This window comes from Rousettus aegyptiacus, unplaced genomic scaffold (genome assembly GCF_014176215.1).
Source record: "Rousettus aegyptiacus isolate mRouAeg1 unplaced genomic scaffold, mRouAeg1.p scaffold_m13_p_14, whole genome shotgun sequence".
Classification (NCBI taxonomy): Eukaryota; Metazoa; Chordata; class Mammalia; order Chiroptera; family Pteropodidae; genus Rousettus; species Rousettus aegyptiacus.
This window is the reverse complement of record NW_023416289.1, coordinates 50,940,943-50,953,092: the sequence shown is the minus strand read 5'-3', so window position 1 is coordinate 50,953,092 and position 12,150 is coordinate 50,940,943. Positions and strand designations below refer to the sequence as shown.

The 12,150-nt window shown below is 47.2% G+C and overlaps 1 protein-coding gene across 6 annotated transcripts in view; it reads left to right on the top strand.

Annotated features, from left to right (window-relative positions):
- Positions 1 to 12,150, top strand: part of SLC28A1 (solute carrier family 28 member 1) — a 45,607-nt gene that overhangs the window by 22,766 nt on the left and 10,691 nt on the right. For all 6 annotated transcript variants that reach the window (XR_001597692.2, XR_001597688.2, XR_001597685.2 and 3 more), the window contains 6 exons: positions 1,995 to 2,075; positions 2,511 to 2,591; positions 3,598 to 3,723; positions 8,076 to 8,206; positions 9,201 to 9,369; positions 9,496 to 9,693. Coding sequence is in view for 3 of the 6 variants with exons in the window: in XM_036231901.1 (XP_036087794.1) it covers positions 1,995 to 2,075; positions 2,511 to 2,591; positions 3,598 to 3,723; positions 8,076 to 8,206; positions 9,201 to 9,369; positions 9,496 to 9,693 (786 nt within the window). In the remaining 3 variants the exon portion in view is untranslated. The remainder of the gene's footprint in view (positions 1 to 1,994; positions 2,076 to 2,510; positions 2,592 to 3,597; positions 3,724 to 8,075; positions 8,207 to 9,200; positions 9,370 to 9,495; positions 9,694 to 12,150) is intronic.

Sequence of the window (12,150 nt, the reverse complement as noted above, 5' to 3'; positions counted from 1 at the left end):
GGTTCACCGTGTCAGCCATTCACTCTGAACTGGAGCCTAAATTTGATTGCTTAAGAGTCTCTCTTCTTACAAACAAAAACAGCCCTCCCCGCCAGGACCCCCCCCCTCCCCCCCGCTCTGGCCTTCTTCCCACACAGCCCTGCTTCTGCCCTCGCTGTCTCCACTTTCTCACGTCCCACTTCTCTTTGGTTCACTGACACCAAGCCTCTGTCCCCACCCCTCGTCCAACTCTCTTGTCTAGGACACCGGGGACCCCTGAATCTCTCTAAGTGCCAGGGGTCCATCTCAGTCCCTACCTTTCTAGAGTTCTCTGATGCATCTGGCACAGCTTTCCGACCACCCCTTCTGGAAAAGCTGTCCTTGTCTCCCGGATGTCCTCCAACCCTCTGTTTCTCCTCCATCTCCCCCATGTGCCTGTCCTTCCCCTCTCACCCCTTAATGGTGCTGACCAAGGTGCCCCGGTCTTTATCACTGCTCTTCGCACTTGGCAATTTCCTCTGAATCGCATTTCCCCCTCAGCCTCAGCCTGTGCTTCTGTGCACAGGAGCCCAAACTGAGGCCTGGCCCAGACCTCACCCCTGCTCCTGACCTCTTGTCCAGCTCCCTACTCAGCATTCCCTGTGGATGTCCCGCAGGCATCCCAAACCCAGCAAGTTCAAAGCCGAGCTGATGAGCTTGCCCCAAACCTCTCCCCTACCCATGCTCCCCACCCCTGAGAAGTGTCCATGTTATAGAAAATTAGAGGAGCAGGTGAGAAATTGGACATGGAGATAGAAGAAAACAAAATGCCCAGGCCCAGTATGCAGAAGCAACTTTGGTTGTTTGTGTGTCTTGTCTCTCGGCCCTCTTTCAACGGTTTTAACATTCCAGTTTTCCCAGTTACCGTTTTAGCATGAGAGTTGTCCTGTGTTGTTATTGACACTGTGTAGCTTATTTTAAAACTGTTTGGAACAAGTAACACATTACAACAGAGCAAAAGGGAATATGGTAAAAAACGAGCCTCCGTCCCACCCCGACCCCCAAGTCACCCAAGGCAACTGCCATCACCAGCCATTTGCAGATCCTTCCCGTGATAACTGTGCGCCCGCACAAGAGCACACTCAGTGCCGCCCCTGCCCTTTGCTATACACCTAACAGCACCCTGTTCTTCACCTCCCCTTTTGCATTTAACAGCAATCTTGGACATCGTCCCCAAAGCCCAGAGAGCACCCTCATACCTGCCTCCCTACTTTAGCATGCCCTTGACCATCCCGCAGGTCATTGACCTCGCCCTCCCTGGGGAGACATTTACCGTGTTGCCAGTCCTCCCTGTTGTAAATCAGCCTGCCATGCAGTAGCACGGGCTGCGGCCCTGGCTTGGAGACTAGCAATGGATGCAAGAGAAGTTTTGAAGGAAGTATTGGTGAGGCTTGGAGTGAGTGAAAAGAAGTGATAAGCCTGGGGCCAGGGAATGGGGTGACAGGAGGAAATGCTAGCTGCAGGTCCACGAATAGTCTCCTTCTGAGCTCGTCGGCAGTGAGTGGAAGTAGAATGCTAGAGAGATGAGGGACCCCTAATTCAGACCCAAAGCATAGGAGGGAGGTTAAGGCTAGAGTCAGGGACCAGGGAGTGCGCTCATGGCAGAGGTGAGACTGTGCAAGGAGCCAGGCCCTGAGCCAGCTCCTTAACCCTCGCAGCCCTGATGGGTAGGCATCCTGTCCTCATTCTACAGGTGATAGAAAGTGGGGGACTCAGGCCTGCCTCTCTACCACAGCACAGACTTCACCTTTGGTGAGGGAAGGGGGGAAGATGGCCGAGTGATGGTCAGTATATACAGGGGATGGGACTCCAAAGAGGACCCATGTGTGATTTCATGCACTGAGTTCAGAGAGACCCCATCCAGCCTCCGAGTGGCAAGGCCTCAGATGGAATGGGCTGTCCGGAGGCTCAGAGGCCCTGCCTAGTCTTCTGTTACCTGCCTGCCTCTGACCTGGGCCCCTGCTCTTTCCTGGCAGGTTCTGCCCATTATTGTTTTCTTCAGCTGCGTCATGTCAGTTCTCTACTATGTGGGCCTCATGCAGTGGGTAATCCTGAAGGTGAGTTCCCAGTGCCATGGCCTGTGCACTCCCAGTCACCCACTCACAGGGCTCATTCTCTCCCAGAGTGCCATAACAGGTTAATAAGTGCTACAAAGGTAAGGGGATCCCATGGCCAGATGATTTTGTGAAGCTAATGAATTTAAACGAGTTTCGTGCCTTTACTAAACAATATGTACTGGTTATCTCCAAGGTGTGTGTGTACAGTGCCTCTCAGATACATTTGACCAGGGAACCCATTTTTTGTGGATGGTAGGCCCCATCAACAGAGGTTTGGAAGGAGAAGATGAATGGACCTTTTGGGGAAATTATGTGGGGGGTTCTACCCGGGTTGGGATTTGGAAGGACGATTTATAAGGTAATTCTACCCCTGATTCTCTCTGCCTCTGGGGCTTGCTGATGCCAGCCCACAAAAAGCACCCTGCTTCCTTCTAGATTGCCTGGCTGATGCAGGTCACCATGGGCACCACAGCCACCGAAACCCTGAGCGTGGCTGGAAACATCTTTGTGAGCCAGGTGGGTCCTGTGGCCTCCCCAGGGAAGGCAGGGCTCTGGTTCACTGGAGCTCTGATTCAGTCATGTGCACCTTCTCCCAGGGTCATGAAAGGCGGCTGCCCCATGCACGAATGCATGTCTGGGGGTCCATTTTGCCTGGGTCATGCCAGGGAGGATGGTATCTGTCTGGCACCTCCTACTACTCTAAGTCTAGGTTGTCTTCATCAGCTTAGAGACTGACAAATTCTACAGATGGAGTCCCACGTTCTTCTTTTGTAAAGGAGGAAAGCGAGGCTCAGGAATCAGGATGACTTGCCAAGATCCCAGAGGATAAGCCAGAACTTAGAATCCAGGTTTCCTCTTTCTGACCAGAGTTCTTTGCACCTAATTTTGTCTTTTTCCTTCTCCCTCTTTTTGAAAAGGTATTTTCCAAAGTAAATATGACTCTGAAGGCACTGTCAATCCCAAATCTCTTTCAGAAGGCCTGACCCTTCTGAGGGTGAGCCTCTTCAGACTGTTTCAGGAACTTTGCCCATCTGCCCAACATTTGAGTCATCAAAAGACATATTTGCCTTTCCTTCTGGCAACCCCCAGGCTTCATTAAGAGCTCAGGCCTGGAGTTACATCTGCTTCTGGCCCTTTGCGTGAACAGAGGTTATTCTTCGAACATCTCTGATCCTGTTCACTCTCTTGGAAAATAGGGATGATCTCTTCTTTCTCAGAAGGTTTTGAGTAATGAATGTGAGGTGCTTAATGGGGTGCCTGGACATGGTAGGCACTTGACACGGAGGAGCGTTATTAGGCCAAGTGGAAGGGCCGGGGGTCCTTGCACAGAGCCCAGCCAATGCTGAGGTTCCGAGAGGCTCAGCCAAGCACAGGCCACAGTCCTTACCCCACCTGCTATCTCTTCCCCTGAGATCCCCAGCACTCACTGTGACCTGCCCTCCGCTGGGGGAGGAGACGCCCCCAGGTGCCTGTGCTGGCCTGGTGGCCAGTTCTGTTTGTCTGATGTCTTTCCCGTTTGCAGACAGAGGCTCCTCTACTGATCCGTCCCTACTTGGCAGACATGACCCTCTCCGAAATCCACGTTGTCATGACTGGAGGCTACGCCACCATTGCTGGCTCTCTGCTGGGCGCCTACATCTCCTTTGGGGTATGAACACACACTTGATGAGAGTGTAATTTGTCATTATGTTTTTGGAGAACATCTAGCAGTCAGTTTTACAATACTCCTTCCTTTTGACCCAGTTAGGAATATTGCGATACAGAAATATGTTCATGAGTGTTCAAAACAGGCAAAATTCCAACATTACTTGTGATACCAAAAAGGAACAAAAAAAAAAAGGACGTAAATGTCGAGCAGTAAGGGGATGAGTTGCGTAAGTTTCTCCATACAGTGCATTGCCGCTTAGTCCCTAGAGTGAGAGGGACCACGGTCTGCCTTTCACTGTTCCCGATGCTGTGTGTGCATGGGTGAGGGGATGACACCCACAGTCTCCTTCTATGGTCTCAACTTCCACCCGTCTTTGTTCTTGGGGGTGGCGGAGGGGTGAGCTTGAAACAAGCCAGCCTGCCCCTCGGCCCCTCCTTGTCTCAGGACATTCGGGCCACATTAGTAACCTTGTTGGCACATGCCCACAGAGCCGCCTAGGTGGAGAGGCGGCTGCGTCACTCTTTAAGAAGGCCCCTTATACTCTGGGGCTTTGTCTTCTGGCCTGGAACTCTCCCGTCTAGCATTTTAGAGGTCACCTGATTCGCACCGAGGCTTAGGAAAGGCCCATCAGAGCTAGCGCATCCCACCCACCCTTCTATCAGTTGATTTAGGAGGGAATTTGGCATTTCAAAAATGGAAACTCAAAACTGTTCCCGAAACATTTTATGGTGGCGTATTAGGGGAGAGGATGCCATAATATTTTGGAGACTTAGGACCTTTAACTGTCTTAACCTGTTTCTGGGTCTCACAGCTAGTTTAAAGAATGGTATTATTCCTACTGTGTGGATGTAGCTGCCATTACAGTTCAGCCTACTTTACTCCCCTTTCTTAGGCCTCCCCACTGACAGGGCCTGGGTACCCACTTCCCTGAATCTCTACAGATTGTGCAGAGGCCGCCAGATCAACCAGGTGGCCATGGGCCTCTATGTACAGCCCCTAGTGTTGCAGCCCCAGAGCTATCACCACTCGTGCCAGGTGAAGAGCATCTCAGAACTAATCTGGTATCAGAGAAGCTCTCTTCTGCCCCCACCTGGCTCTCAGCCGCCACTGCAGAAGCTTCGGGATCTCTGGCAGCCCTGCCTGTCTACCCTCTCCCTTCTTTCCTTTCACTCTCTCCTCCAGGCAGTTCCTCACTGTGTCTTTGGCTCTGCCCTCACCCCCAGAATTCCATTAAGATCCCTTATGATCTCTCCTTTCTCCTTGTTGCTTGGCTTCTGGCTCCCTTTGCTCTTCCCCTCTCCTATTGCTAATATCTGGATATTATAGACCTGTGCTGTCTCACCACATGTGGCTGTCGAGCACTTGAAATGTGACTAGTCTGAAATGAGATCTGCTATGAGATATCACATGGAAAAAACATATATATGTATATTTTATTAATAAGTTTTATATTGATACAGGGGTGGAAAAAACATTTTGAATATATTGGGTTAAATCAAATACATTGTTAAAATTGACTTGTTTCTTTTTATATTGGCTACTAGAAAATTTAAAATCATAAATGCAATTCCCGTTATATTTGTGTTGGACAGTGCTGGTCTAGACTTTCTTCCCTGGGCTAAAGTCCCGGGGGCCTCCTGACTGAATCCTTTCATGGGGGCCTCCACATATAGCTCCATTTTCACCGTATTTCCAAAAAGCTCTAAAGCAAGTACCAGCTCTCTCTACCCACCCCTCTGGTTCCAGGGCCACCATGAGAAGATGTTTAAATGTGTGTCTGGAGCTGTGGACCCAGGCTGGACAGGGTCACATTGAGGGGGTCGGCCACCGATGCTCCTCAGTTGCACAAGAGTGAGATCCCTTGGGACAGGGTCTGCGGGGTCCTGAGCAGGGCCAAGTGAGCATTTACTTATATGTCTGTCAATAGAATTACTGCCCACCTCATAGCAGTTTAAGAATTAAATGCAAAAACAGGCAGAAGGCGCTTCTAATGGTGTCGAAGCCTTGGTAGTTCTTCCCAGACATGTTAGGAAATCCATCCTTCTGACCTGGACCAACTTTATGCTTTGTAGTTGCCCAGATTTATTTCCTTTCCTAGTAAAGAGCTTTTTGAAAATTCAAACAGAGGGCTCAGATCCTCTGTCCTTCCCTAACCTGGGTCCTGGGATGCTTGGACGAAGGCATTCCTGACCATGTGCCTGGAGGCAGGCCGGGGGATGTTGTGGCCTTGGGAGCCCATAGGGAGGCCTTGTGCGCGCTGACCCCGTGGCCCAGGGAGCCCTGTCTGAGCAGGACTTGGCCCTTTCCAAGATGAGCAGGACATGGCTGGATGGGGCAATTTAAGCTGTGGCCATGACTGGCTTACAGTGTCCAAGAATGGGACAACTGTCAGGCATGTTTTCTGCTGGGACTCAAGTTAACAAAGCAGAGGTAACCTCCAAGCTGGAGGAAGCATCCTGGCTGGTGGAGGGAAGATCCTAGGATTCCAGGTATGGCACTGTCCCCACTGGAAATGGGCAGCTGAGGAGGAGGCCAGTGAAGTTCCAAAGCCCAGCCCTGAAGTCCAGAGAGGACACTTGCCCTGAGGCTGGCTTCTTCCCACAGGACCAGGGTCTGCACACCCAGCGCCTGTGACAGTGGCAGAGGAGGTCGTGCTGGTGCCAGTTCATGTCTAAAGGGGTTTTTGCTTACCATTGAACATAAACCAATAGGGTTTAAAAGAAGAAGGACATTACATGAGTTTCAGAGCCTTAGCGAGTCGCTCAGGCCTGTCTTCAGCGACAGTTCCAGGTGCTTCTGTAGCCCTGGGCCTGGGCTTTTATTGGCCCGAGTATGTAGCTTAAACTTACCCCCCTCCTTTTTATTTTTTTTATTTAAAATTGAAGAACTACAGTTGATTTATTACATGATTTAAGGAGAAGAATTCTATTTTATATCTCTTTATAAAAGCAAAATATATCTTTGAAATATACAAAAAAGCAGAAAGAAAAGAAAATCACCTTTGGCCTCATTAGTCAGGGATGGACAATCAGTTGACATTTGGGTGTATTTCTTTCTTATTATCTTTTTATGTATAATTTTGGAGTTTTTTTTTTTTCTCATTGTTGTGGTTATGTTTTATAAGCACTTTTGTCGGTATCTCCCTCCATTATTGTAAAGCCTTGGTGACCATCCTTTCCTATGGCAACTTCACGATGCTTAGCCATTTCCCCAGTGCTAGATGTTTGGGTTAGTTCTAATTTTTCCATTTAGTAGGTACCATAGTGGTAAAAAAAAGTGTCCCGTCTATCTCTGTGGAGGAGAACAGGGAAGCAGAAGTTTGGGACCATAGTCGGGATAGAAATCTAGGAAAGAATAATGTTGGGGTCAGGTGGCTCCATCTTGCTAGGAAGGCCTTCTAAGCATAGCTCCAGGACATGGCAGAACCCAAGGCCACAGGATGGCTGTTGTAGGGGGTAAATTTCCTGAGAAAGAACTCTCTGACCACAGGAGTGGGTGTGATGGGCTGCCTTGACACCATGCGTTCCCTGTTACAGTGAGTATTTGAGGAGAGATCCTGCAGAGAGAAGACATTCCTACACTGCGAGGTCAAATTGGGTCACCTCTTGGGTCTATCCCAACTCTCAGGTTCCATGAGCTTTGTCTGAAACCATCACAAACCCCTCAGCCAGTGGTGAACCAGCCCTCTGATTAGTGGTCAAAGGGAGACAAGGGAAGGAAGAACCTTGAACTTGGAGCCAAAAGACATAATGTGTTCTAATGCCTTGGGCAAGTCACATTTAATTGTCTGATGTCTCAGTCTCCTTGTCTGTAAAATGGGATAATACTACAGTTGACCCTTGAACAGGCTGAGTTTGAACTGCATGGGTCCACTTAGATGTAGATTTTTTCACTAATTTTCAAATATATTTTCTCTTATGATTTTCTTAATAACATTTTCTTTAGCTGACTTTATTAAAAGGATACAGTGTATAATACATATGCAAAATATGTGTTAATTGACTATGTTATCAGTAAGGCAACAATATGCTGTTAGTAGTTTGGGTTTTGGGGAGTCAAAAGTTAGACGCAATCTTTTGACTACACAAGGGTTGGTGCTCCAAACCCATGTTGTTTAAGTGTCAACTGTACTCATCCTGTCTCACTTACAGAAGTACTGGGGAAAATATGAGGTTCTGTACGTTGTAGCCTGCAGTCCTCTACACATCAAGCTATGATCATCAATAGCAATGGCAGCCGTGCTGATGATGACGACATACCAGTGGGGCCAATAAAATGGCCCCTGCTGCCCTGGGCTGCACTCCTGGGCCCTGGCACGTCCCATGACTGTCTCTCCATATTTGCTCTTGCAGATCGATGCTGTCTCTTTGATTGCTGCCTCTGCGATGGCCGCCCCTTGTGCTTTGGCCCTCTCCAAGCTGGTCTACCCAGAGGTGGAGGAGTCTAAGTTCAGGAGTGTGGAAGGAGTGAAACTGAGCTGTGGGTGAGCACATCAGGAGGGACTGCAGAGGGACGAGAGTGGTGGTGGTGGGCGGTGGTGACAGGAGCAGAGGCGGAAGCAGCAGTGGATCCCTTTTTGTCTGCCCTTCCACCAAGCCCAGGCCCACCTCTCCTCTTTCACTGCCCTTGTTATGGTTTCGTTTGCAGAAACACAGATTCCAGTGTTTACATCTTAATTTCCAGCCTTGGAACTAGCCAGAAACAATAGACTGCTCACAGCATGGGACAGTGGCCTGGTGCGTGTGTAGTGAGGACAGTCATGAAAAGGCTCCATGCCACCTTCTCTACATGCCTTGAGCTCTGACTATCAATGCATCAATCACATATTGACACATTGCGCGCCATCGTGGATTTCACTCACCTCCCAACATCTCTTCATCGTAGTCTTAACAACAGTCCTGTGACATTTAATCCTTTAACAATGTTGAAAAATGCACCACTTTTGACAAGTGTTCTTGGGGTAGTGAATGTGGTGGTGAGGTCAGGCCCATCTCCAACTTCCTGAAGGCCCAGAGTAGTGCCGCCCTGCGGAAATATGTGATACACATCTGTAATTTAAAAATTTCTGGTAGTCATTTTTAAAATAGTAAAAAGAAAGAGGTGATTTTGATAAAATATTTTATTTAACCAAATATATCCAAAACATTATATTGTCATGTAATCAATATAAAAATGATCAATGAGCTATTTTACATTTTTTGTACTAAACCAAAAAAATCTGGTGTGTATTTTATACTTAGAACATATCTCAATTCTGAGCAGTCTCCTTTCACGTGCTCAAAAGCCACATGTGGCTAATGGCCCCTGTCTTGGGCAGCTGCGTGCTAGAAGTCTGGGTCCTATCCTGGTGCTGGGACCAGCCCCTTTCTCTCAGGGAGAAAACAAGGACCCTCAGCTTCTTCTCTGACCCTGTAAAATGGAGGGCTCTGTTGTTTGTGGGGATAGGCCAATAAGATGTCTCTTCATCCCAACAACAGAGATGCTCAGAACCTCTTAGAAGCCGCCAGCAGTGGGGCTGCCATCTCTGTGAGGATCGTAGCCAACATTGCAGCCAACCTGATTGCCTTCCTGTCTGTGCTAGCCTTCATCAACGCTGCTCTTTCCTGGTTCGGGGGCATGGTGGACATTCAGGGACTCAGCTTCCAGGTATAGTTCTGGCCGCCCCATTTGCTCTGTGGAGAGGGCGGTCCCCGGACGGTGGGTGGTGGTTGGACACCCAACAGAGCCCAGGCCAGCCCAGGTCCCAGCAGCGCCTTTTGCCTTATGCCTCAGCTCATCTGCTCCTACGTCCTTCGGCCTCTGGCCTTCTTGATGGGTGTGGCCTGGGAGGACTGCCCCGTGGTGGCGGAGCTGCTGGGGATCAAGCTGTTTCTGAATGAGTTTGTGGCCTATCAGGAACTCTCCCAGTACAAGCAGCGCCGCCTTGCAGGGGCCGAGGAGTGGATCGACACCAAGAAGCAGTGGATCTCCGTGAGTATCCCAGTCCCCTCCCTGAGGCAGGGGCATGACACAAATGCTTTCTGGCTCTCTACCTTTGCTGAAACACACTGAAGTAGCCCTCAACCCCCAGCATCCTACTGCCCTAGGCAACAAGATGGCTTCAGGCTTCACTGCCATTACCTTGAGATCTCTTAGGAGGCTGATGAGTGGTGAAGGAGCCTTGTTGGAGATATCTGAGATCTAGCTGTAGGTGGGCCTCCATCCTGCGTGGCCTTGGGACAGCCGCTGCTCCTTGCCTCTCCTATTGAAAACCCCTATTGGATTTTTGGAAAAATTCCTATTGGAAAACTGGTGTAACATCTACCACGTCCATCCCTAAGGAATAGATATGAGTATCCAGTGAGCTGGAAGTAAATAAGGGCGACCTCACCACTACATCACTATCAGTATATTGCATTCAGTTCAGGGATTGGCTCTTTCTATTATCTTTTTTGAAAGAATGAAAGCGCTATGTAAAATCATTGAGAATGAAAAAATTACCCACCTCACCATCCCAAAATAACAGCTATTGTTGCCTTATACATTTTTCTATACTTTTTAAGAGAATTCACATAGTTGTCACTATAGCATTCATACTGTGCTGTTGTCAGCTTTTCCCCCACCTACTATTATGACGTAAGCATCATTTCGATATCTGTATCCTCACATGTTTAACCAATCCCCTACTGTCAGGCCATTCAGGTTAATTATAATATTTGGCAATTATAAATAATGTTTAAAGGAATAGCTTCACGGACAGAACTTTTTCCTTCTCACAGATCACTTTCTCAGGAGCTTTCTCAGATGTGGGATGACTGAATCACATGCCACGAGTCCCCATGTGATTGCTGCCAGTAACTTTCCTAAAGGGTTGTAGCAACCGAAATGGCCCTGAGCTATGCCTGTGAGCATTGATTTCACCATACACTGAACAGTATTGAGTGGCCTCTTTAAAAAAAAAAAAATGCTATTTGAACAGGCAAATAATACCTCATTGCTTTAATTTGCATTTCTTGGGTTACTAGGAACTTTTAACATGATATATTTTTTCTCGTCTTTTTTTTTTTTTTTTTGTAAAGGAATATACTCCTTAGTTTTTTGTTTTTTGTTTTTTTTAAAAAAAAAAGGTTTGTATGGAGTAAAAAACACAGGTTTTCCCTCACTCCTCATCCTCATCTCCAGTCTCACTCTCTCCTCTGGAGATAATGGATGGTACCTTCCTTCAGGACATTTTTTTTAAATGAACTTCATTCCTTCAGCAAGTATTTGTTGAGACTGCTAAGGTGCCAGGGATAAAAAGGGAAATTACACAGACATAGGCCTTGGGATCATGAAAATGAAAGACAGATACAAAACACAAGAAAACAAAAGAATAAAAAATAAAATTACCACAATTCGTGGTAAGTTCTCTGAAGGAAGCAAGGAGAAACAGAGAGGAGATTTTCCTTGACTGATCTGGTCAGAAAAGGCCTTCTTGCAGTGTGGCATTTAGGCTAAGTTTTGGAGGGAGGTAAAGGGGCCAGGAGAAGCTGGGAAGAGCATTCTAGGCAAAGAGGCACGCGCAAAGATCCTGAGGTTGAAAAGCACTTGTTTGGAGAAACTGAGGGACAAGACGTACAGTTAGAGAAGGTGATGACCAATCGTAAAAGAGAGTGGCACAGGCCAGGAGTCTTAGGAAGTTACTGAAGATTTGACGTGTCACATTCCTCGGGCTGCTGTATGGAGGGTGATTGTAGGTGAGCCAGCAAGATGCAGGTGCCTTAATATTTTTTCTGTCATTTTGCATAAGCTCTTTATGTTAAAAGCATTAATCCTTTTCTGTTATATTTCCTGCATATATTTTTCCTAATCTTTTTCCCCCCTTTATTTTGTATTTATTTTGTATTCAGGGATTTTTCTTGAAACGAATTTTATACCAATCTTTTCCTTTATGGATAACATAGAAAGTTATCTCCATTCCAGAAATCTAGTAAGTGTTAAATTCCTGAAATAATGTAGTGAAGTCTTTAAACGTACAAGTTTTATAGTCAGAGCTGAGTTCAGATGTGACAGAGCTGCCTTCTTGCTCTGTGAACTTTCTCAGTTACCTGACTTCTTTGAGCCTCACTTGGCTTCTCTCCAGAATGGGTTATAATACTACCTTATAGATATAATAATCATTATCCTATGTTTTCTATTATTTGTTTAAAATATTAATTTTTATCAGCATCTTTGATTTAGAATTACTTTTTTTTATGTGGTGTGAGGTATGGTTCTAAGCCAGTTTTTTTCTTATAAATTGTTCCATTTTGGCTCTTAACACTTTTTTTCTGACAAATTAAGCAATCATTCAGAGCAAAAGAGAAGGAGGGTTATTTTGCTTGAACACATACTGTACACCTGATACTTCCCATACATGGTACAAATCCTTAAGACAGCTCTTCCAGGCTAGAACTATCATCTCCACAT